The sequence below is a fragment of the Saccopteryx bilineata genome, chromosome 6, assembly GCF_036850765.1.
Source record: "Saccopteryx bilineata isolate mSacBil1 chromosome 6, mSacBil1_pri_phased_curated, whole genome shotgun sequence".
Classification (NCBI taxonomy): domain Eukaryota; kingdom Metazoa; phylum Chordata; class Mammalia; order Chiroptera; family Emballonuridae; genus Saccopteryx; species Saccopteryx bilineata.
In genome coordinates, this window is record NC_089495.1 from 111,828,530 (window position 1) to 111,855,489 (window position 26,960).

General features: G+C 40.3%; 1 protein-coding gene across 1 annotated transcript in view; it reads right to left on the reverse strand.

Annotated features, from left to right (window-relative positions):
* Positions 1-26,731, reverse strand: part of CPB2 (carboxypeptidase B2) — a 39,593-nt gene extending 12,862 nt beyond the window's left edge. The window contains exons 1-7 of the mRNA XM_066237218.1: positions 26,525-26,731; positions 16,020-16,095; positions 13,983-14,107; positions 12,411-12,519; positions 9,163-9,264; positions 5,451-5,555; positions 1,164-1,274 (exon numbers count right to left, since the gene is read on the reverse strand). Coding sequence (XP_066093315.1) covers positions 1,164-1,274; positions 5,451-5,555; positions 9,163-9,264; positions 12,411-12,519; positions 13,983-14,107; positions 16,020-16,095; positions 26,525-26,598 — 702 coding nt within the window. The 5' untranslated portion in view covers positions 26,599-26,731. The remainder of the gene's footprint in view (positions 1-1,163; positions 1,275-5,450; positions 5,556-9,162; positions 9,265-12,410; positions 12,520-13,982; positions 14,108-16,019; positions 16,096-26,524) is intronic.
* Positions 26,732-26,960: the final 229 nt, after the last annotated feature.

Consider the following 26,960-nt stretch of genomic DNA (forward strand, 5'->3'; position numbering starts at 1 on the left):
CAAAAAGAGTCACAACTAGATATTGTACACATAGTGATGTGAGAACACACTATCACAAAGAAGAGGTCTTGTCATAAGTCAATCTTGAATCCGATTAAGTCTTGAGAACCCAAATATCAAGTTTTAGAAAACGCAGAGGACAGAAGCATAGGTTAAATTACAACATGGCAAAATTTAACTAGCAAATTCAGACAATATGAAACTCTTTTGTTCAATGAATAAATTGCAAGGAGGATCAAGAGTGAGAGCATCTATGGATTATAATAGAATTAAAAGACATATAAGCCAATCACCACATACTAGCCTTATTTGGATCCTCAATCAAAGAAACTTATTAAAATGTTATGATACAATTGGATACTTAAATATTGATTAAATCTTTTATTTTCAGTAAGTACTGTTAATTTTTATATATAATTGTATTCTGGTTATTTTTTTAAAGAGCTCTTTTAGAGATGCATATTGAAATATTTACTGGTGAAATAATATGATATCTGAGAGCTGCTTCAAAATAATATAGGTTAGCCTGACTAGGTAGTGGTGCAGTGCATAGAGCATTGAACTGGGATGCAGAGGACCCAAGTTCGAAACCCCGAGGTCGCTGGCTTGAGCATGGGCTCACCAGCTTGAGCATGGGGTCACTGGCTTGAGCATGGGATCATAGACTGGATTGATGCTCAAGGTTGCTGTCTTTAACCCAAGGTTGCTGGCTTGAGCAAGAGGCCACTTGCTCTGCTGTAGCCCCTCGGTCAAGGCACATATGAGAAAACAATCGATGAACAACTAAGGTGCTGCAGTGAAGAACTGATGCTTCTTTTCTCTGTCCCTTCCTTCCTGCCTGTCCCTATCTGTCCCTTTCTCTGTTTCTGTCACAAATAATAATAATAATAATAATAATAATAATAATATGGATTAGGTAGAAGCAGGTTGAGCATAAAGACAAAAAAAGGTTGGTTTTGAGTTGATTATTTCTGAAGCTTTCTAACATGTACATAGGAGTTTACTATACATTATTTATACTCATATATGGTTGAACATTTCCATAATGAGAATTAACTTTTTCATAATGAAACGTGCCAAGATTTAGGATTTTATGAATATTCAGCCTGTGTATTCTATATTCCCAGAAGAGGGCAAGATTTCTCTTCTTTGCCTTCACCTACCTTTTTCCAGGTATAGTCATAACCATCCACATTAACTACTGGCATAACATAGAAATCCATGTGCTTCAGAAGATTGGTATATGAAATTTCTTCCCCATAGAATTGAGTTACCTACAAATTAAACCAAATATGTTTAACAACATCTCTTTTAAGTTCTTGTAAATGAGGTCTGTTTCTTTTATGTGTTTTTTTTTTAAAGTCATTTGGCATGCTAAGATTTGCAAATTTAACTTACAGAAAGAATATCAGCTACTGGAAAGACTGATTTAGGGTGCTAACCTGCTAAGTGGTGGTAAACACCTTGGAAATGGGACACATCGTCTTCCTATTAATGGAGGCAGAAAACAGAACCGTACATTTTCTAAAATTTCCTTTGAAAAACAAAAAGAATTATTTATTAAATCCATAGAGCCTACTACAAAAATTTAAGGAAGCAAATAACTGCTCCTTTTTCAATAATTTATATCTATCAGAGCTTTAACTAACCTTGTTTCATGTCCAGACAGGACTAGTGGTATTTTCTACATTATCTTTATAACTTGTGGAGCTAAATTTTTGCTACAAGAGTGTGTTTTCTAAGGATTAGATCATTTAGCTTTAAAATCAGTGGTAGCTTTTCCTAGGTACTACCTGTAAGTTTCCAATAGGCATCATCTGACACTGCTCTTGTCTTGACCTTAGGGTCATATATTTCAACACGATCCAATGACATCCTCATTCTGATGAGTAAGGAGTACACCCCAAAATAATCAAGTATAGAGGCAGGATAACCACAAGGGAAATTTCAGCTGGTTGAAAAATTTCATCTAGGACTAACCTTTGGTGTAAAATTTTCATTGTGGCATCATTGCTACAATTTAACTTGTGGATCAGTTTACAATTATTTGTTGCCTTACACTTGACTCAAAAAACCTTAAAAATGGTTTATATTAATTGAAAAAAGAAAAATGTCTTTTAAGTCTCACCTTAGCTATAGCAAAAACTTTATCATTTTCTCTATTTAAAATACTCTTTTCATATTTCACTAAAACAATCATGAGTCATATTATATATTTTTTGCAATAGATAACCACTTATGAAATATAGGAGAAAAGAAAGAAAGAGTACAAGTTACTTTTTAAATCTACTATGGGTGAGAAATGAAAGCTTACTGAAAAGGAAGCAAATTTTATAGAATAAAAGAAGCAATTTTTTTTTTAAGACAGAGAGAGAGAGTCAGAGAGAGGTACAGATAGTTGTTCATTGATTGCTTTTTCATATGTGCCTTGACCCTGGGGCTACAACAGATCGAGTGACCCCTTGGTCAAGCCAGTGACCTGGGGCTCAAGCCAGCGACCTTTGGACTCAAACCAGTAACCATGGGGTCATGTCTATGATCCCATCCTCAAGCCAGCAACCTTGTGCTCAAGCTGGTGAGCCCATGCTCAAGCCAGATGAGCCTGCGCTCAAGGTGGCGACCTCGGGGTTTCAAACCTGGGTCCTCCATGTCCCAGTCCAACACTCTATCCACTGCACCACCACCTGGTCAGGCACAAAGCAATCTTTTAACTAGTTGAGCAACATTGATCAATAAGAGTTCATATAACACCTCATAAATTTAATTTTCTAAATAAAATTTAAAAAATAATTGAGCAACTAGTTAAATACATTTTTGTGCTATATATTTTTAAATTTATTTTGGAGTCATCTATCAAGAATAGTATAGCATTTATTAAAAAAAGGTTAGAGACCTCATTTATTTCAAAATAACAACTCATTGATCATTTTAATTTCTACAATTTTACAATGTTTGGTGATGTTTTAATAGATGTAGTATGGTAGATTTTTTTGTCTGCTTCACTCTATTTCCTTCCTACCTTTCTCAGTGGCAAGATGGGAGTTTCATCAATAAGTTAGGCTTGTGATCAATGTTAGCCCTGAAATTTTGTGCCTAATAAACAGTGCTCCAAACAGAAGGGATGAGTGAGAGCTGAGATATAGCCTTAGAAAAGGGAGGGGAGAGGAAAACTGTGTAGTAAGGGGCCTTCTTGCTGCCTGTAAGTGGAGAAATAAACCCTGATGAAATGTGGCCTGAATGGATCAGCTAGATAATGTTATCCTCAGGTCCTTGGATATTTTTCTGACCGACTAAGGGTAAGACTTGATTGTACTTGGCAATTGGGCAAATTTGTGTTTCTCTTCAGGCTTTTTGAGGATTACAGCGGGATTACATCAATATGGAGAAATTTAAGAAATTTTCTTAATTAACTTGGTAAATGCATTATTAAAATCTTTTCATATTAGAGATTTATCCAGTTGTCTGGACTTCAAAAGCATGCAATCTAGATATCTAATCATGTCACCAAAGTAAGGTTACTCAAAAATTCTACAAGCCTTGTAATTCTGACTTAGTACCATCAACAATGCTTAAAGATATAATTTTTTTCAAATAACAGTTTTAGCCAAGTTGAACATGTTCATGAATCTGATAATTATTTCCTATCAATTTGTGATCTATGTGCCATGTGGTATCCAATGAGTTTTCACAGTATTCTAGAAATACATTTAGTGTTATGGGGTTTTTTTTGTTGTTTTTTGGGGGTTTTTTTTTGTATTTTTCTGAAGCTGGAAATGCGGAGGCAGTCAGACAGACTCCCGCATGTGCCCGACTGGGATTCACCCGGCATGCCCACCAGAGGGCGATGCTCTGCCCATCTGGGGCGTCGCTCTGCCGCAATCAGAGCCATTCTAGCGCCTGAGGCAGAGGCCACAGAGCCATCCTCAGTGCCTGGGCCAACTTTGCTCCAATGGAGCCTTGGCTGCGGGAGGGGAAGAGAGAGACAGAGAGGAAGGAGAGAGGGAGGGGTGGAGAAGCAGATGGGCGCTTTTCCTGTGTGCACTGGTCGGGAATCGAACCCAGGACTCCTGCACGCCAGGCCGACGCTCTACCACTGAGCCAACTGGCCAGGGCTGTTATGGTTTTTTATCTAATGAATCAATCACTTTGAATGAGGTAGGTGGCTGAAGAAATTATGCCTAACCCACAAAATACAATAAATAAATATTTGCAGAAGGAATGCGTTAGCAACAAAATAAGTAACATAATTGTAATCACTGTCCTACTCGAAGAAAGTGAGAGGAAAGATGAAGAAAGGTGATGCCGAAGGAGAGATAGGCAAGATAGGAGAATAGAGCAAATATATCCAAGAACTGGAAATCTGCTGAGGACAAGAAAATGAAAGCATGCATATCATGTATAAGGAGTAAGAGAAGTAGAAGGAGAAGAAATGAAGAAGTCAGATTGTTGAGTGGTTCCTCCTAGCCTTTCTTGTCGTTGTCCATGGCCATATTTTGGACCTAAGGATCAGGAAGAGAATCATTTCTGAGACTCAGAGGATGGCCATGGGAGAAACTCACTATAATGGAGTTGAGGTTAAGCTTAGAAATGTAGAGTTCGTGGTCTATCATTTAGGCATGATGGATCATTAACTGGATTTCCAGTGCCTCTCCTCTTCCAGGAGGATAGGGCTAGTCATTATAATTTTTATTTTTATTATATTCTTTGTCTTATCTATGGATTTTTTGATGCCAAGACCTTCTTCAGGCACAAGGCTCCTTATTATGATATATACAAAAATATGATCTGCTTAGTAATGTTGCAGTTTATGTTTAATTTCCAAGAGCAGAATATGGCAAAAGATGTCTGGATAATTCCAACCAAAAGAAGAAGAAATGAATTGAAACTCAATTTAGGTAATTGCTTCAGTTCTTTCTTCTACTTGTAAAAATATTGTAATTGTGTACTGTTTCTTAATAATTTTCTAGTGTTTAGCCCTAGCTAAAAATGTAGGAAGGAGCCTGACCTGTAGATAAAAGCATCGACCTGGAATGTCTGAGGTCGCCAGTTCAAAACCCCGAACTTGCCTGGTCAAGGCATATATGGGAGTTGATGCTTCCTGCTCCTTTCCCCCTTTTCTCTTTCTATTTTATCTTTCTCTCTCTCTAAAAGTGAATAAATAAAATATTAAATAAATAAATAAATAAAATGTAGGAAGGAAAAGGCTGGCACTCATTAAGGCAATTAAAATGCTTGAAGTTATGATAGGCAAATATATGCATAAAAGTCCCCTGGAAAGCTTGTGAGAATTGTACGTCTCTAAGCCTCAGCTTCAGAGATTTTTAGTCATGAATTCTAGGATGTGACCTGGGGAAATGCATTTAATAAACACTACAGATGATTTTGACAAGGTGGTCTCAGGCCACATACTGAGAAACTCTGGTTTAAGAGAACGTGAATACTGTACTCACATAGTTTATGAACCACAAGCAGAAAGCTGGAGAGATCCATTCTCTGGCATGGATTCCGCAGTCAATCCACACAGCGTTTTTGGCTGTTTGCTGCTTTCTAGAAACCTGCCCAAAGAAAACCAAAAATAAAGTAATAATGAGAAGTCTCAGGATAATACCTTCCATTTAATTGGACTTAAATTTAACCCTTTTAACAAATCTAAGATACATATATTATTATTTGAATTCCTTTGAGAAGTCCAAGAAAAATGGAAAGCTGGTGAGACAAAGGTGAAAAGTTGAGATTACTGAAGTCACATAGCTGGTAAGAGTCAGAATTAAGGCTTGAAACCAGGACTCTTGATGTAAAGCTCTTTTATTTCTGAAAATCTAACTAGTCATATCAGTGCTGCCTGTGGAAATAAACAGTGTGTTCGTAAAGTCATGGTGCACTTTTGACCGGTCACAGGAAAGCAACAAAAGACGATAGAAATGTGAAATCTGCACCAAATAAAAGGAAAACTCTCCCAGTTTCATACCTATTCAGTGCAGTTCGATATGGGCTCACGCACAGAATTTTTAGGGTTCCTTAGGTAGCTATCCTGTATAGCCTCTACAGACTCGTCACTGACTGATGGCCTACCAGAACGGGGTTTCTCCACAAAACTGCCGGTTTGCTTCAACTGCTTATCCCACCAAGTAATGTTATTCCTATGTGGTGGTGCTTCGTTATAAACACGCTGATATTCACGTTGTACTTTGGTCATGGATTCGAATTTAGCGAGCCACAGAACACACTGAACTTTCCTCTGTACCATCCACATCTCGACTGGCATGGCCGTGGGCTGCTCCGCTGTATACATGGTGTTACATCATCATCTGTGCATGCGCACATGCTGCCACATCATCCTACAGAAACTGGGAGGGTTTTCCTTTTATTTGGTGCAGATTTCATATTTCTATCATCTTTTGTTGTTTTCCTGTGACCGGTCAAAAGTGTACCATGACTTTACGGACAAACTGTAGAAGCAAAGACCAGAGAACCAGTGCTTCAGGCACTCTTCACTGCAGTAGAGGTAAACTAGGTGAACAGGTCTGTCTTGGTGGGCAATTCTCTGCGGGCAGTGCGGGGCAGTAAAAGGTTTGGGAAAGGTAAGGCAGTAGTGCCAAAGGTAAGTGTGGATGACCTCACCAGTGTCCCAGGGCGCACACTCTTTATGTGTAGACTATTTTCCTATTTCACACAAAAAGAAGCACACATCTAACTTCACACAAACTTGTCACCCCCAGATCTGGGGATGGAAGCCTTGTTCTGATTCACAGTCTTGGGGCTTAGTGCAAGCTGTCAAGTTTCTGGAAAAAGGAAATTTTCCCCAACAGTAGCTTTCATTGTCTTCAGAAGAATTCTCAAACACACCTCCAAACAAAATCATCATACTTTATTTGCTTTGAAAAATTAGTTATAACACAATTTTAGAGTGTGGAGGGAAGGGAGAAGAATGTTGTAAAATCAAACAAATATGTGGGGTTGAAATTCCAAGCATAAAAAGAGAGCATTAGATTTTTATAGGCTGCCATATGAATGACCCAAGGAGGATTTTTCTTAACTAACTGGGAAAGAGTGATATTCAATGAGAAAGCAAATGAGAAAGTCATATGCACTGACCATAAAGAGGTAAATAAACTGTATGAGGAAGAGAACTGCCTGGCTGATTTAATCTATTATATATTATATATATTTTTTCTTTCTTTCTTTCTCTCTCTCTCTCTCTCTTTCTTTTTTTTTGTATTTTTCTGAAGTGAGAAGCAGGGAGGCAGAGAGACAGACTCCCACAGGTGCCCGACCAGGATCCATCCGACATGCCCACTAGGGAGCAATGCTCTGCACATCTGGAGCATTGCTCCCTTGCAACCGGATCCATTCTAGAGCCTGAGGTGGAGACCATGGAGCCTTCCTCAGCACCTGGGACAACTTTGCTCCAATGGAGCTTTGTCTGTGGGAGGGGAAGAGAGAGATAGAGAGAAAGGAGAGGAGGAAGGATGGAGAAGCAGATGGGTGCTTCTTCTGTGTGCCCTGGCCCAGAATTGAATCCAGTACTTCCACACACTGGGCCAACGTTCTACCACTGAGCCAGCTGGCCAGGGCCTAATCTATTCAATTTAATAAAAATTCCTGAGTTGTCTGAATGAGTTACCTTCTGTCTATGCTAAGCAAGCTCTCTTGGTACTGGTCCTAATTCTGGAAAGATGGGAGAACCCCAGACACTCACATTAGTTCATGATATGAGCATCCTTGGCCAAGTCTCCATGCTTGGGACTAAAGCATGAAGGAAGCACAGCTTTCCAACATGTACATCTAGGTCCCAGAAACATGAGTTCCAAAGAGTACACACATCATGGCTGATAGCAAATGTCATGGGTGGGTATGCCATGATTACACGGATCCAATCTGACCAGCTCAACCTCCAAGAAGACCCAGTGCTTCATATGTCTGTCTTGAGAATGCACTGCAAGTTTCTGTCAGAACAAAGTAAAACTCAGAAGTCCAGACTTAAAAGCTGATCTGGTTGACCAAAACAGGCTCACCTATCACAATTTAGGTGATGTTGGGAAACTATATGTAAATCAAATATTGTTAAATAAAATATTTTTTCAGTGGTTAAAATTTTTCAATAGCTTCTATTTAATTAAAAAAATGTTCTGCTTACAAAAATTAGGGGGTATTTTATCACTTCATATTCATTTTGAAATATCCCCTAATTTTTGTGAGATACACACACACACACACACACACAGAATTAGCAATTAACAGGCAGGAATTAGTATGGTTTCATGGCTCCCATAATTTCTTCCTGTGGCCGTACTTACCTTTATTGAGGCCGATTTATTTAACTGAAAATAAATAAGCAAATAAGTGGTGATTGGAGCAGAAGCTGTCACATCAGCCCTAACGCCAGGACCCTAGTGTTTCCCTGGTCCTCATCCTTCCCTGGGTTTGGTTATTCAGCTATCCCATCAGCCCTAACGCCAGGACCCTAGTGTTTCCCTGGTCCTCATCCTTCCCTGGGTTTGGTTATTCAGCTATCCCATCAGCCCTAACGCCAGGACCCTAGTGTTTCCCTGGTCCTCATACTTCCCTGGGTTTGGTTATTCAGCTATCACATCAGCCCTAACACCAGGACCCTAGTGTTTCCCTGGTCCTCATCCTTCCCTGGGTTTGGTTATTCAGCTATCCCATCAGCCCTAACACCAGGACCCTGGTGTTTCCCTGGTTCTCATCCTTCCCTGGGTTTGGTTATTCAGCTCTTTCTTTGGTTCCAAAACCTGCTCCAGTGTCAGTGTGTGTCCAGTGACAGATTCACTCTCTCTCTTTTCCTCCTTCCTAAGTAAGCCAGTCTGAGGTGGCAGTGATGGTATAAATTAAACAAGGACTTGAAAGATAATCTAGACCACCCGCTCATTTTATGACAATAAACCCTGAAGTTTAGGAAAGCTACATGGCTTATCTATGTCACATAAAAGAGAGAGTTGATTCTAAAACTGAAGTTTCAACTCATAGACCAATACTGCATTAGAAAAGAAAAAAAAATTAACTCTAAATAGCTGAGTATTAAAGTGGTGGAACACTTATAATACAAATTTCAAAGAAACGAAATCCAGATTACAACAAGCACCACTGGTTGAATTAACACTCTCCAAAGTCAAAAGATCAATGACTCTCCCCGTAACATACCTTTAAAACATAAAGTGGGCGCTTCTCATATGAGGATCCAATGTAGATTTTCTCAACCATGTCAGGATAGCGCTCAGTTATAACATCTATCCAAGAATAGATCTATCAAAGTGGAAATAAGCAGTCAGTTACAGAGCAAGTTCGAGGCATTTTCCTGACCAAAGGAAGCAGACAGCTTCTTCAAGGGCAGGAGAGCCCTCTAAAATCTCTGAATGTAGAAAAAATGAGGAATTAAAACACTTGGGGCAAGGTGTTTCTGCTGTTTAGGAAAAATCAATAAAATTAAAGTTTTGAAAAGTATTAAGGTTTAGAGAAAGAGTAGAAAAGAACTGGAGAAACTTATGACAAAGTAGGAAAAGTTCGTCTTTAAAGTATGTCTCCTAAGAGTTATTTTTAAAGGATTATCATATTGAATCCATGCTTATGTGTGTGAAATCCTCTTCTCCGTTCATTCACAAGTTCACTTTTATATGGCACTTTTTTTTTTAATTCACTCTTTAAGAGTCATCTAAGGAAGCTCTAGGCACCGTCTTTGCACAGGATAAAAGGCAGTGCCATTATTTCCTGCCAGAGACCTGTGTGTTCACAACAAAGTCTGTGAAATGATGAGAGGCAAAGGTGGAGACAAGCTGGAGGAAAAAATTCTCTTCTACCTTGAGAAGGAATTTGATTCTGGATCTGTCTCTGAGATGAAAGTATAGAGGTATGTGGGATTCTGTCAAGATTATAGTGCGAGGACAAATAAATAAATTCCAGGTCTGACTTCAGGCTAGCATCATCCACTTCAAAGCAGGTGTTGCAAGATGAAATGTTACCATGTTTGAATGAAGACCAATGTCTCAGGGGCCATAATTAAACTTTTGTCCCTTCTGAAGTGGGCATAACCAACTGTTGGCCTTACTTCTGGAGACTTTTCTAGAGGTAATTTCAGGTAGAAATCCTAGCTGATTGGAACTTGAGTACCATGTACCCTGCATGCTCTTAGTAACCAGGGTGAGTGGTACATGTGAGTGGTCGTCCTTTGCTGGGAATTCAGATACTCCTGGGAGGCCTCCTTGCCAAGTCCCAGTGCTGCACTGTCTGAGGTGTGGGGATTTAGTCATCAGGGACTTCCTCAGTGGCCTCTGCTTACTGTGTTGCCCTAAAAGGAATGAATAAACCTGAGAGAACAGCTGCATACAACTATTTTGAGTTCCAGTGGATTTCCTCCACCAGGGGGTGCTGTGTTGATGAAGGCAGCTTGCCAGAAGCCTTGGTTCATTTCACAATGCCACCTAGGGTAATGAAGGTAGCATCCTTTGAGAAACTCTCTTCTTTTGCCATTCGTTTTAAGAAGTATTTTTGGCCATTTGCTTTTCTCCCTCTAGTGTATTATAAAGATTTCCCACTGAGGGTCAGTGACAAATAAACATGTTCTGCCCACCCTGAGTTGCGGGCTGAGAGAGGGATCAGTGCTGAAGGGGAAGGCGGATGTGGAGGGGTTTTCTGAGAGCGAGATTACCATGGTTCTTATGAACCCTCCTAGACAGGATTGGGGGTGGGAGGGAGGAGAGGCCCAAAATATTTCCTGGAATGTCATTGTTATGAATTGTGTTTTCCCCACAAAATGCTATGTTGAAGCCCATAACTTCCAGTACCTTAAAATGTGACTGTATTTAGAGTCAAGGCCTTTAAAGAGGTGATGAAGTTTAAACAAGGCCATTAGTGTGGGTCCTAATCCTTCTAAGAAGTGGAGATTGAGACATACCGAGGCTCAAGGATGTGCACACAAGGAAAAGGCCATGTGAGGACACAGCAAGAAGGCCGCCACCTGCAAGTCAAGGAGAGACGCCTCAGGGGACAGAAATGCTGCTGATACTTTGATTGTCAGCATCCAGCCTCCAGAACCGTGAGACGGTAAAGTTCTGTTCTGTAAGCCCCAGAGGGTGGTACTTTGTTATGGCAGACTAACACAGTGTTTGGCAAGCTAATATAGTCATGTATTTTTTCTCCTCCTCTCTTATGTGTTTCCAACTGTTTCCTAGGGATAGAGTAAGAAAAAATAGCTTTTTTGAACAAAATAATTTAAAAATATTTTTTAAATGTTTAAAAATACTTCCAGTAAAGGCAGTTTCCTCTTCCTACTGAACTCAGCACAGCAGTGGTGTATTTCTCTCCTCTATTCCTACCTGGCCTCTCAACTCTGGGCACCGTATTTGCTTAGGCACTTATGGATGCTGATGATGGATACTGGAGGGAGGTCGTCTAGGTAAGATAGGCAGAAGCAAGGGAGGAGAAGAAAAGGAGGGAGATGCCATTCCAAGGCCCCTGTCAATCAGCCAGGCATGTTGATTCTAGAAACAGATTGGGTTCTGGTTTAACTAACTGCAAAGGGAGAGATGCTTTTGAAGATTAAATAGAAAGTTGAGTTTTATTATTTGTCTTAAATGTCTTAAAAACACGGATATAGTTTTTACTAGTTTCTGGGCACATAGCCCAAGATGATAAAAATGCTTATATTAAACAATGTAGCAGCATACTCTTACCAAAGAATAAAAGGCACCAAAGATTTTTATTCCTTGGAGAACACTATGTAACAAAGAAAGTCCTCCAAGGGCTTTACCTCTTCAACTACAGATGTGGAGAAATGAGTGTTATGTGAAACTTATGTCAACTGAATACTGAGATTTGCCTCAAGCTCCTTCTAGAAAAATTGGAACCTGTTAAGTACTGAAAGAAAAAAATTAATTTCTGTAAGATTAAAACACAGATATCATCATCAACATCAACATCCATTTAATAGGTTCCTAAAGGGATGAAAATGGAGTTATTTATAGTGTACTAAATGTAAGTGAATACATTTATTTAATTCACTGAGATAATGTGGCAATTATTCAATCAGAGTAGAATTAAGGTTATGGTCCAAAAGGACATAATTAATTAGACTGTTAATTTATTTTGTGGCAGTTTCAGTAAAAAGGCCCTATGTTTTATATTCTGCCATTCTGTGGCATGCAGTGGTACTCCTAACAGTTAGAGATACTTTTAGCTGTGTACAAAGAGCCTGCTTAGAGGCAGTTTACCAATATGATACACTCTTCCCTGGGAAGATGTCTACAAAAGGATGAATTGCCACTGTATGATCAACCTACGTGTGATATTTTTTACCCTCTTCCTCCAATTATGAGGCTTTAATAATTTCCTCTCGCTGAAATACAAATGCTGGTTAAATGAAAATCGTAATTTGGGAGAGAAAGGTGTTGGCTTACTTCATTTAGTGAGTGATAATTTTCATAGTATGAGGAGGAGGCCCGGGGGCTGACTGTGCCGTTGGAAGTCTGCTGGCGGATAAGGTCTTCCACATCTTCCATCAAGATTCTAGGTGATGAAACAGAGGGTGAGCTTTCCAAACAGGGCTCTTATTTTCCCACACGGCCATGCAGCCATACACGTAGGTATGAGGGAAAGAAATCACTAAGACATCTAACAAGCCAGAGTTCACCAAGGTGAAGAAAACACCACTTCACATTGCAATGAGCTGAGATTTCCCAACCATCTTGTAGAGCCCACACAGGCACTGGAAAGTGACGCCTATGGGGTATGTTTTTGGGGCCTCCCAAATCTTAGCCTTTCTCCACTATTATCAACATTTCTAGATTGTTTATCAGTGTCTTTTATGTGAACATATAGATTAGTGGATAACTTCTTCCAATCCAGAGTAAAAGTATTATTTTACTTTCAGTTAAAAAACCGAGGAGGAGAAGAAAGCCTCTCTGTGGTGTTTTTCATATGACAACCGTTGACCCATACCAGATGTTCTGTGTAGTCAATGGTAATGGAATCTCTAGAGAAGGGGAAACACAGGAAAAGGGAAGGCATAGGGAAGTTGTCTTATTTAATGTCACTTGAGAAGTGCCACACTGTTAAACATTTAAACTAAGTTAAGCCATCTCTATGTCTGAGATGAGTTGAAAGTTAGGTATCATTTTTAATAAAGGGTTTGTTACTTTTACTTAGGCCAATAAATAAAAGCCAAGGCTTTAGCATCAGAAGGGCTGAGTTCAGCTCCTAGCTTTACAATGTTACAATGTTAATTTAGCTGATTGATCTTGAGAAATACATTTGTAGGTTTGAAAAACGTTTTCATCTGCATGAGGAGAGTATTTACCTCACAGGGTTAAATAAGGAAAGTGATACAATGTATGAAAAGGCTCAGCATAGTACATAGAAGGCAGTAAACATCTAGAACATATTAGTAATTATCATAGGTTATTCTCCAAAGGTTGCTCACTGATAACATAGATCATGGCCTCCAGGAACCACAAGGGCAACAGGAGGATACTCATTTGGGCAACAGATACAGAGAGAAGATGTTGGATGGAAGATTCCAAAAAGAAGAGGGTGTGGACTCTGAGCAGAAATTGCATTTGACATACTTTAGTCTAGGGCCAGACATTCAGGAATATTTATTGAACTTATGAAGGAAACAAAATCCTCTTTACCGGCTGTTTTTTCTAGAGATACCGCAAAGTGTACTAAAGTGAACGACAATTTTGCTCCCCAAGTCTGTGTAGAGAGTAGAAGAACTATAAGAAGCTACATTATTAGATCATTGAGTCTGTCATTTTGAGATACGGAGTGAGGTCATGAGAGGTTAAACCTCTGGTTCAAGGTCAGAGCCAGACACTTGGGCTTTATCACCAGTTCATCTGGGAGATGTCCATGTTGCCATGTTTAATAGAAAAGTATTTATTTTTCCAGGAAGCAATTATATCATCTGCAAGTCAAATGCATCATAGGTGCTTATAATAGTTGTTTAAAAATTACTGAATGATGCTTACCTGAATGAAATTTTGCTCTCTTGTAAATGGGCTTTCACGTGGATTATATCAGATGCATTCACAAAAAATTGGACTTCTTTTTCCCTTTCAATAAATTCAGCTACTACTGGTTGCCAGAGAACAATCTGCAGTTTCAAGGGGAAAAATTGAGAAAACAGAAATGATTGTTCATATCATTCTCATCTGTCGCTAAAGTCGCAAAAGTGTGTCTACAAGGGAAACAAAAAGATACTTTCTGGCCTTTGGTTCTCATTCATACACATGGCATTGTAAATATTTATAAAAGCAGGGATCTAGTTTTATTCTTCTCTGTAACCTCAGTTGCTAAAGAGGGCCTCAATAAATATAGTAGGTACTCAATAAATATTTGATGAAACAAAGAATGAATTAGTGAATAAATATGTTTATGGCCCAACTGTCTAAAACTGGATATGTATGTTAGATGTTTGGAAGGAAAATAACACTTCGTCTAGAACGTTGATTAAATAGTGACTTTCTTTAATACAAAATCCACGTTCTTGATGTTACCAGCATGCCAGTGTTCCTTTCCTTTAATGGAATTATGGGCTTTAGGAAATACTTTTCAAAATTATTTACATTTCCCCCCTATTTTACTGCACTTTTTTCAAAACACTTTCATGCTTATGTCCTTTGATAATTATAGTAACAGTTGGGTATAGATCAAGCAAGTGTCATTATTTTCTCTATTCAGATGAAGGAATGAAGGCCCATTACTAGCTTGTCTGAAACCACACATTTAGGAGTGGCAGCTCAAGAATGAAACTCTAGATCTCGGATGCTCCCTCTGCTGGTATCTCCTCTGTTTATGAAGTGTTGGCTGTGAACATCCTCTGCTCAACTTTTGTGCTGAGAGAAGCATAGTTGACTGACCTCCCCAGCCGCTGCGGCTCTTGATCCACCAGAGGCTGAGGCCAGCCAGAGATTGAGTACCATAGGTATATCAAAGCAGATCCATTCCTGCCAGATTGGAGTCTCCTCTTACATGTGACTTTGGCGTAAGGACTCACCATTGGTCCAGCCAAAGCTTCATTTGAACTGCCCAGAGCTGCACTGTGATCTGAGGGTGCTCCCTGCCATCTCCAGTGCCCTCTTCTTCATCCTTCATAAGCAACCCCCTCCCACCCCCCAGTGAATCTCTCCGATCTTTAATATGGTCTGCTTCTTGGAGAATCCTAACTGACAAACATGGAGCCATCAATTTTCTACCCTGAACCTGACCAGGCGGTGGCGCAGTGAATAGAGTGTTGAACTGGGATGCAGAGGACCCAGGTTTGAAACCCTGAGGTCGCCAGCTTGACTGCGGGCTCCCTGGCTTGAGCACAGGGTTGCTGGCTTGAATGTGGAGTCTCTGGCTTGAGCATGGGATCACAGACGTGCCCCCATGGTTGCTGGATCTACCCCAAGGTCACTGACTTGAGCAAGGGGTTACTTACTCTACTGTAGCCCCTCAGTCAAGGCACATATGAGAAAGCAATCCATGAACAACTAAGATGCTGCAACAAAGAATTGATGCTTCTCATCTCTCTCTCTTCCTGCCTGTCTGTTCCTATCTGTCCCTCTCTCTGACTCAATGTCTCTGTCAAAAAAATAAATTCTACCTTAATATTTTATAACTCTTATTAATTTTCCACACCATGGACATTCTGGGGAGATGGATCCTAGGCATGAAAATTTTAATACATTTTTCTTTGTATTTTTGATGTTTGTTTCTTGGTTAAAAACCATTATTTTATAAGCAAAGTTCTACATGGCCTTCTGTTCTTGCAGCATCTTTGTAAGTACACACTTCTAATCTCAAGGTACTATTTTGCGAGTGGCTGAAAAACCAATAGTACAAATGAAGAAGGTTTGATTTGGGGAACCAGCAAAATTATGTCATTATGGGAAAGGGCAGAAGGCTATACGAAGAGGAGTTTATACCAGCTATATGTAACTTAGATAACATATAGGAGAGGACATGGCACACAATACTTCTACAAATAAAACCAATATAAAAATAAATGAGGGGAAAATTACCTCATATGTTGTAGTAAGATTCTGCAGAATTTGAACTTGCCCAGAGGTTCTAGGACGAGCAGATAAAACCTGGCCACTGGGGGAAAATAAAACAGGATTCTGATGGTAAATAAAAGGCTAAAATGAGATAAATTATACTCGGAGGGGCTCTGAGATAATTATAGAAAGAAAACAAAATGTTAAAAGGAAAGAGGGTCTTGCTACAGACACGTGATGTTAAAAAGAAAATATATACTCCCTCATTTTTCTCTGCCCCTAAACAATTGCAAAATTAACAGGTCTTCGCAATGGGAGTCAGTTTACAGTGTGCTTACTTCATTCTTAGTATGTGTGTGTGTTTAAAAATTAAATATTTGGTGCATTGGGAATATTTATGCTAACATTAGCTTATTATATAATAAAATTAATGCCTGCGAAGCCACTACTTCAATAGCAATGGGTGTAACAAGATCACTACATAACAGAAGCCAGGTGGCAGTGCTTAACCACCAGTTAACAAATTGAACACAATTATTTTAATAAGCAGCAAGGACAGAGAGATAGCCAGAGAGGAACGTGTTCTCCAAAAGGCAATAGTTAAAGAAAACATAGAGTTCTTAGGGGCAAGATAGATGGGCAGCCAACAAAGGTATTTCTCAATCTTTATAATAAAAATAAATCAAGAATAGATAATGAGTGAGGTTAAGAACAACTATCGCAATCCATTGCCCAATTTCCAGACCTCAGCCAGTTCTTAGAACCAGAATCTCCGGCCTGAAGGAGGAGTCAGGTCCCCACCAGGGGAGACCCTGCAACAGTATAGATATATGATCATAATTACCTCAGTTCTTTCCCAAAGGGACCTGTGGCAATTTACTCAGGAAACTCTGCACATTGGGGAAAGGGAGTATGCATGCATTTTTATGTCTTTTGGATTCGGGGTCCAAGTTAACTTTGAAACATGGAGATCTGGAGTCCTAGTCTAAGTATAGCTCATAGTAAATACACCGGGTCCATGGATCCCCCCGTGATAATTTCTCTGGTCTCCAAATGTATACTGAAATGGACATTCCTGGTAGGTGGCACAATCCCATATGGGTTCTTTGCCTATAAAGTATGAGCTATCATTGTGGGAAAGGCCTAAAGGTGAAACCGTCTACCACCCCACTCTCAGCCAAGACAGAAAAATTAAAAAAAAAAAATGCATCTGGGCGAGAATGGCAGATAGTGGCTCCCATCAGATCCACTTTCAATTCACCAGTCCAGCTCCCACTAAAACCAGAAGGGGCTTAGAGGATGACAATGAACAATCAAACTCAACCAAGTAAAAGTCCCAGTTGTAATGACTGTGCTCAATTGGTATATTTGCTGAACAGAGTCTTAGTATGAAAACATTGAGATAATCCAACATAATCTCACCATACTTAGGTGTACAGCATTCAGCTACTGAGCTGGCCATCCTTATCAGAAACAGTTACATCTCCTTGAAAGAAACACCAGCATATATGTATTTAGAGTCTTGCTTCAATGTAAATTAACTTTCCCACTAGCAGTAGTAATAGAGTCGAAAGGAAGCTACCCTTTATGGATATCTCGGTTCACTATATCAGTGTCATCACGTGAATGCATCATGGATCAGATGAGCCAGAAGTGGCGAGTGCATTGGTGGTCTTGGGAACACACATGTGCTCTCAAGGGTGGGAGATAAAGACTTCAAAGATTCAGGCCCTGCCATTCTAGGAACAGATTAAGTGCCTAGTTGTCTGGGATAGGATGGGAAATCCCTTTCAAATTGAAGGACAAATGATTGTACCTCAACCTTCCATGCTAAAGAGGGGAGCACAATTCTTGGTAGGTTTCTTGGGTTCTGAATATGCCTAACTTGGAAATACTGCTTCAATCCATATATTGGTTGAGATAAAAGATTACCATTTTGTGAGATGCTCAGAGCAGAAAGGTTCAGACTGTGGTGCAAGGGACCTGACACTTGAGCAAAGTGGCCTGGCTTACCCCATGGGATTAGAGGCATCTTTTGGTGGGCATTTGGAGGATTTGGCATGCCTCAGTAGAAGAATCACAATGTAGGCACCTAGAGCAAGGCCATGACATCTGCAGTGGAGAATCATACACTTTTTAAAAAAATGTTCCTGGCAGCTACTGGGTCCTAATAGAGATAGAGTGCCTGACCACGGGATAACAAGTGGTCATGGGGCCAGTCTCACCCATTATGAGTTGGGGTCTGTCATAGTCACTGTGGTAGGTAGAATAGTCTCTATGTCCTGTTCTCTAGAACCATTGCATCTGGTACCTTACACGGTCAAAGTGACTTTGTAAAGGTGGCTAAATTAAAGATTTTGAGATGGTGAGACTATGTTGGATTATCTCAATGTTTTAAGAAAGATCCTTCAAAATAAAAAAGGGAGACAGAGGGAGATTTGATCTATGAAGAAGTCAGAGTGATTCAATGTGACTAGGTCTCAGTTTGTCTTTGCTGGCTTTGAGGATGGAGAAGGGGCCATCAACTAAGAATTGAGAGTAGCGTCTAAAAGTTGGAAAAAGCAAGGAAATGGATTCTTTCCTAAAGCTTCCAGGAAAGAACACAGCCCTGGCTGACACCTTGATTTTAGCCCAATGAGACTCATTTTTAATTTTTGGGATACAAAAATGTAATGTGGGCCCTGGCTGGTTGGCTCAGTGGTAGAGCGTCGGCCTGGCATGCGGGAGTCCCAGGTTTGATTCCCGGCCAGGGCACACAGGAGAGGCACCCATCTGCTTCACCACCCCTCCCCCTCTCCTTCCTCTCTGACTCTCTTTTCCCCTCCCACAGCCAGGGCTCCATTGGAGCAAAGTTGGCCCGGGCGCTGAGGATGGCTCTGTGGCCTCTGCCTCTGGCGCTAGAATGGCTCTGGTTGCAACAGAGCGATGCCCCAGATGGGCAGAGCATTGCCTCCTGGTGGGCATGCGGGTGGATCCAGGTAGGGCGCATGCGGGAGTCCGTCTGTTTGCCTCCCCGTTTCCAACTTCAGAAAAAAAAAATGTAATGTGATAAGTTTGTGTTGTATCAAGTCAATAATTTGTGGTCATTTGTTATAGCAACAATAGGAAACTAATATACTTATGTTTTCGTGAGGTTGGGTGGACCCACTTACAGTCCATCATAAAATATAAGTTGTATGTCTGGGATAATCCACAAGCAGGGCCAGGGGACACAAGTGAGGTGCATGAGCAAGTGGCCCAGATCCATCCACTGTTATCACACTAGCACTTCTCTCTGAATTCAACTATATACTAATAGTCACATGTATAGGTCCCTTATGACCAGCAGTGGGAGAATGTGATAGCCATATAATGTACCTGTCTGATTTCCAACTGCAAGATGTGTAACTGATCGAAGGCTCCAGCACCTTGCTTGAAATCTGTCCCTGGGTTAGTGCTAAGGCCATATTTCCCACTGGCCACTCCCAGCTAATAACTGACCATGGTGGGCAATTAAGGCAGTCTCACTCTTGAAAGATGGGAGACTCTTCTGATGAATGGCCTTAGCTCCAGGACCATCTATTAGCTTTTCAAAAACTTTCCTAGAAGTGCAGGGCAATCTGAGACTTTCCCTACTCCACTTTTCCCTCCCTCCATTCCCCACAGGGGTGAATCCTGTACTGCAGTCTCATGACTCTCTCAATTTCTCTTACCCCCTTCCCATTTTTTCCTCTCAAGAATTTTTTTCAACACATCTTTTGCATTTTGGTGTCTGCCTTTTGGAGAGTCAGAACTAATACAAGTTGGAAAAGAGGAAAGCTGATGTGTGGATGGTCAGCTTCATCTGTGTGGGTGCACATAGAAGTAGACTGGAGCGGCACTGTAGACTTAGGAGTGCTCTGAAAGACAGCTGTGAGGGTCATGTTCTCAAACAGAACTTTAGGCAGGACATCTCATCATATCCTTTGTGTGAAAAAGAACTTATACAAGTTAGGCTATACATAGATTCCATGAACAGTGGCAAATGGCTTTGACTGGTCGAGAATCTGGAAGGAAATATATTGGTAGATTAATGGAAAACACATTTGAGGAAAGGGCATACACATTATATGGAGCTACGGAAGTCAGAAGAAAGTGTGAGAAAGATCTTTGTATCACATGGTAATGCCTATCAGGGAGCAACCACAGCAGTGTAGTCATTAAACAACTATGTAAATAAAATAACTTGACCAGTCAGTATTAGCCAACCTCTGTCAATGGTCACCTTAGTGCTGGCACAAGGGGCACATGAACAGAATAGTCACGAGGGCAGAGCTGAAGCTCTTCATGGTCCCCAGCATGATCTCTTTCTTGCCAAGATTAATCTAGCTATTGTTGCTTCCAAATGGCCCACTTGCCAGCAACAGAGGCCAAACTGAGCCTTCAATCAGCACCAGTCTTTGAGGAGACCAGCCAACCACGTGGTGACAAAGTGACTACATTTGTCCCCTTCCTCTCTGGATCTGGGTTTGCCTCCTCTGCCTGCAAGACCTCAGTCAGCATCACCATACAAGGGCTTACTGAGTATTTGACCCACAGACACAGGATCCCACATACAACTGTGTCAGATCAAGGGAGCCACTTTCAAAGGAGGTGCCGAAATAGGCACATACCGTGGGATCCCCTGGGCATATCACATACCACACCACTCGGAACTGGCTAGTCTGATGCAGCAATTAGAATAGCTTTTTGAAGGATCAGAAAGGGAGAGTAAACACTTTAAATTAATAATATATATATTACTGTGTCCCCACGAGGTAAAATTTATGATTCCAGTAACCAAGTTGGAGTGGCTCTATTTATCATCATTCTGAGTAACCCATGTGGGGAAATTTTGCTTTCAATATACAAACATGGGTTCTGTAAGTTTAAAAGTTTTGGCTCCCAACCTGACCTGTGGTGGCGCAGTGGATAAAACCTGGGCCTTGGCTGTTTGGCTCAGTGGTAGAGCGTCGGCCTGGCGTGCAGGAGTCCCAAGTTCAATTCCCGGCCAGGGCACACAGGAGAAGCACCCATCTGCTTCTCCACCCCTCCCCCTCTCCTTCCTCTATGTCTCTCTCTTTCCCTCCTGCAGCCAAGGCTCCATTGGAGCAAAGTTGGCCCGAGCGCTGAGGATGGCTCTATGGCCTCTGCCTCAGGCGCTAGAATGGCTCTGGTTGCAATAGAGCAATGCCCCAGATGGGCAGAGTATTGCCCCCTGGTGGGCATGCCGGGTGGATCCCGGTCAGGCGCATGCGGGAGTCTGTCTGACCGCCTCCCCATTTCCAACTTCAGAAAAATAAAAAAAAAAAGCATCAACCTGGAAACGCTGAGGTTGCTGGTTTGAAACCCTGGGCTTGCCTGGTCAAGACACATATGGGAGTTGATGCTTCCTGTTTCTCCTCCCTTCTCTCTCCCTCTCTAAAGTGAATAAATAAAAAATATATAAAAAAAAATTTTTGGCTTCCAGAGTAAAAAATGTTTTCACAAGCAATATAACTAGAATGCTATTAAGCTGAAAGTTCTTGCTGCTACCGTTATTGCAGTCTCCTATGCCAAGAAATCATAAGGAGGGAGAGGAGTTATCTCGCTAGAAAGGGCAATTGACCTTGGTCATCAGGGTTGCACTCAACCAGTGAAGGTGGCAGGGGAGAGTATGATTGGCATGCAGTAATAAGCTTAGGCATTCTGTGATATTCCCTTGTCCAGTTTCGATATATTTATATACTGACAAATGCAGTAGCCATGGCCCAAGAGGGCATGGTGATTGGGGTCTGAAACCCTTGAGAGCTGAGGGCCTGTGTCATCTTACCAGGTAAGCCACCTAAGCCAGGATAGCTGCTAATGAGTGGAAAACAATGGATGGTAGAAAAGGGGACTGATGAATATTGACTACTGTTTTAAGAGTAGCTATCGCTGTAGGGACGGTAGTTAGTCTCACTAAAGTTCCTCTTGTATGTTTCTTTCAGGAAAAGAGACCAACCAGAATCCCAGAGCAGGTACTCCCAAAGCTGCTTCTATGAAGCAGACTGATCTGAGTAGCACAGGTGTGGCCATGCAGTGGACGCCATGCGTGCTGCCCAGGTGCCCTCCAAGAATGAGCTCTCAGTTTTCCAACTTCTGGGAATGTTGGCAGCTCTCAGCCAAGTTTCTTTCTAGGAATTTCCCTTAAATAGAGGTCACAAAGGCATACCTTTTCCCCCCAATTAGGGACAACCTGCAAGGATGACCTAGCTTTCGGGCTTCCTGTGGGTGTAGCTGAGGCCTTTGTTGTGCCTGCATCACAATCAATTTCTCTCCTGCTCAGTTCTTTCCTTCATTCCCCCAGATACGTTTGTCCTGAGATCACTTTCCAGCATAATTCCTACATGTAAAACTCTATCTCAGAGTCTGTGTCCTGGGAAACAAACCCACAACATACACAGATGCCTACTATGTGAGATAAAACAGGAAAAGCACCACATGAATGCTCCACAAATACTCTGCTGCACAGGTGCAAAGTCAGAAGTTATTTCTGGCTGTGGCAGTGAGAAAATGGCGACATTCTGAGGTGGATTTTTGAGATAGGCAGGGTTTGATAGGTGAAAGGGAAATTACTGACATATAACAAAAATAGATTTTTGATAAATGAATTAGAGATAAAAATAGTCTAAATGCTGATGCATTAATAGAAAAATTGAATCAGAGCTCAAAGAATGGCAAGTGGTCCAGGTGGGCAGGAATACCATGCTTGTGTTGAGAGGTACCAGAAAATAAAACTGGGGTGAATAGGCAGGCTAGGACCTGATTACTGAGGGTCTTGAATGCTGGTGTCAGGATTATGAGCCTTATTTACAAGGTAGTTGGGAACCATTTGGGGAGTTTGAGCAAAAAAGAATGACAAACTCAAAGCTCTCTTTGATATGAAGTATAAAGAAGTGGGGATTCATGTAAATTAATCAGTATAATTTTACAGTGAATTCCTAACAAGTAAACAGCAAAATATGATACCTTACAAAGCAATGAGTTCTTCGTTATTCAGAGGTTAAATTTTAATTTCACGTGAAGGAGGTCTGGTATTGACTAGAAGATAAGATGCTTAAGCATTTTTTCTAATGTATTTTACCCAGGCATTCCAAGGAAAGGACTAATGAGAAAGATCCAGGTGTATGTTTGAAGAGGGGTGAGCTGTTATTCTTCTATAAACAAAGATAGAGACATTTGAATAATACCTTTGTTGGACACACATTCTAGTTTCTGAATTGAGATTGTTTGCATTTAACATGATTATCAATGACTCAAAAGTAGGCCAAAAAGCCATTATAATTTTCTAACTTTTCATGTAAAGGTAGGGAAAGATTACCCTTCCACATAGACACGAAAAATAGATATTAAAAAATAAATCTCATCTCAGTTACATGATTTAATCAGAAATCACTTAAAAATAAAAGCAGGCTTGCATCACAACTAGAATAGTACATGCATAGTGAAATAAGTCACTTTACACGAAAGCTAAGCTGAGCCTCGAGAGGACAAGGAGTAAGTAGCACATCCAGGGGTGCACCTCTCCAGACCTGAACTTTTAATACCTCAGCAACATTGCCCTGTTGCTTCCCCTCTAAGAACACAATTATGTGCATCATGGTCTGTCTCTTACTATGATTTACAGAAGGTTCACACCAGCTTCTGTTTTGAAAGATTATTTTTGAATTTAAAAAGCTGAGGAGATGCCACTGAACATAGCCCAAGGTTGCAATTCTCTTTTATGCATGACAGCATTTTCAGTCCACTGGTGCCTGCTCTTTCAGGTGAAAATAATAGTGTCTCAGTGGGAAGCTAAGTGAAAGAAAGGAACTAAACTGGTCTTTAGGTAGCAGGTAGAATAGGAAGTCAACAGAAGGAACACTTCCTGTGGTCTACAAATAATTCAGAAGCTCTCCATCATCAACCCTTTTCTACTCTCAAATTCTTTTGCCTTTTTTTTATTCCTACTTTTTTCTCACTTTCTGATTTCAAATGAATAGCCTTACATAATCATAACACAATGCAATTAATGAGTCTGTTTACCGAATTCTTGCCAGTATTTTATATGTATCCTTTACGGTGTTTGGTCTTTAAAAGCAAGTGAATATGGAGACTTTTTGTTGTTGTCTTTGTCTTTGGTATACGGCGTTTATGCCTTCACAACTTTTTTTTGTTCTCATTCCAGGTCATTTCACTGATGAGATTGATCACAATGGGCCTCCAAATCAGCCTCTAAGAGATTGCCTTAACAGAAAGTGTTATCAGAAAAATGATGATGACAAGAAAACAATTGAAAGAAGTGCTTGAGGAAAATCCAGATCATTTGCTCCTTCAAGAAGAAATTATATTCTCGCCTCCAGAAATAATTTATCAAAGTCTGTCACTGTGAATGAAATTAGATATCTCTTCTTAGCTTCAGTAAACAGCCATTCTTGGGAAAACAGTGTTCAGAATTACGTGATACAAAAAAACTTTTTTCCTCACAGTAAGAAGAGTTGATCATGTGTTTCTAGTGGAAGTCGGGGAGAGAAATCAGATAGACTTCTTTCTGTTCACAAAACTGCAGTTCCCCCCCCCCCCACACACACACATAAGTTACCATCACAGTAGACACAAAGTATTATGTATTTTTGATATTATTTAGTTAAAATATAGTCATGGTCTCATTTTTCTCTTCAAGCACAGGTTTCAGTCAGACTTGAAAGTATACGCTGAAGCAAAAAATAGTAAGAAAAACCATTCATGAAGGAATTCTCTCATTCATTTTTTCACTATTTTCTTCCTTTCTGTTTTCTTTATTTGCCTAATATTTAGTCCCAGCATACTGTTATTTGCTTATTCATTCTGAAGACACATGATAAAACTTTTGGTTTATGTTACCAGTGGTTGTCTTCTCAAGGAGTTTGTTTCATTATGTGATCAGAGGTCTGTCTGTGAACCAGCTGTGAGGGCCACTGGGCTGGTGCTGCGGCTTCTTTTGGAGCTGCCATTGGTGAAGACCATTAGACTGCACCTTGCGCCCCGGCCTCTCTCCACCCTGCAGTACAGACTATCTTCTCCACAAACTTGCAAATCTGACATCCCTTCAAATTGGCTCTCTTCTTAATTTCTAGGGTTTTCAGAGGCAACGGTGTGCAATGAAAAGAATGGAAAGGAGGCTAAAGTAGGTTTGAATACACATTCTACACTTATATTTTATTTTGGACAAATGATGTCTTTTTCCAAAGCTCAGGTTTCTTCTTGATAATATATCAACAGAGACTCCTAGCGGGTAGGATTACAGGCACTTAAGGAGGTCACATTTCTAAGTGCCTAGCCTGGGGAATGGGACAACACAGGTGCTAAATGTGCATGCACTTCTCCTTCTCTGTTAATGACAGCGTCACTGTTTACAGCACCAGGTTGAACACATTGTATCAGTTTTTCTCCTTTCCTTTCCCTTGCACTTAATGAAAGCCAATGACCAAATTATGGGATATTAGAACTGGCAAGGACCTTAGAAATCATAATCATCTGGCCTATTGATCAAACATAGAGAAATAAATCACTGCTTCTTTTTTTTTAAACAATTTGACTCCTCTGTCACTTCGATAAGAGTCATTTGAAGATGAAGTTTGTTGTTTGGCAATTGACAATCATATTGAGCGGAAAAGAATCAACCATCTGTAGTTAGTACAGTGATGATGTGCAAACCCAGCTTCAGGCTTACTAGTAAAGCTCTACTGTTTTAAATGTTTTTTATGATTCAGAAAAGTTTTCTGGTAGAATTTTCCCTGTCCCTAGAATGCCCCTTCTCCCTTTGCCACTTATTAACATGGGGAGAAGAATCTGTCTCAGAAGTAATTGGAGAAGAAAAGGATCATAGAAACAAAACAAAGGAAAAAACATAAGATAATTTCAAAGGAAACAATAGCAATTTTGAAAAACTTAAACATTGGTTAGTGAGTCAATTACAATATTACACTAGCCAGGAACTATTTCACTGCATATTATATATGCTAGTGGATGTGTTCATTGCATTCTTCTAAGTGATTTAGAGTAGAAAATCTTAAAGGAATCACTCTATGAAGAAAAATAAGACTTAGATACATTCACGTAGCTGTTCTTATAACACAGCTCTTCTTTTTGTATTCCATGCTGAATACTTATGCACAACCCAACCCTTTATTTGATATCTTGACACTTTTCTCCCTCCTATGTTTCACGTACCAGAAGAAAATGAGCAATCTATAGTTAATATATATGTGTTCGTGTGTAAATAATTACTTTTTATAAAAGTTTTTTTTAATCTCCATAAACACTGAATATACATATCCAGGGTCCTCCTGATAATAAAACTAAAGCCATATAAGAAAAAAAAAAGGCCCTAAATCTAGCGAGATCTATTTGTCAGGGAAACATTGAAAGTTTCTGAAAGAGCTGACTTTCAAACTTTAACACTTGCTCCCCGGCCTAGTGCACTGCCTGGATTCTATGTGGGGTACAAGTGGGGAAATGGCCCGCCAGCCTCAAGGATTCCATTTGGTTACCTCTGAGATGTGAAGACATGCTGCTCACAGAAGAGGACCGTGGCTACAAAGACTCCAAAGCTGTGAAACTTCATCCCAACAGTGATTTTCAGAAAAAGAAAATTCTGTGAAGAAAAGAGCCCTGATCACTGGTTACCTAAGAGCCTTCTTTACACACTGGTTAAAATATAATGGCATGTTTCCTCTCCTTTCTGTAATCAATCAATTTAGCTTGCATTTCCCCTCTTAAAAAGAAGTATGATGAGAGTTGTTGTCTTTAGTTGAGACAACCTAGAAAATGATTAACTTCTCGGGGAAGATGAGGCCAAGAGTAAAAATACTGTAATGTAGCAGGAGCGTAGGGACATGTTGGGTTTGCTGGAGAGCCATAGCTGTAGATCACTGACTAATGGATCACAGCCATGCTGAGGGGGTCTCCAGTGGAGTGCTGAAAGGG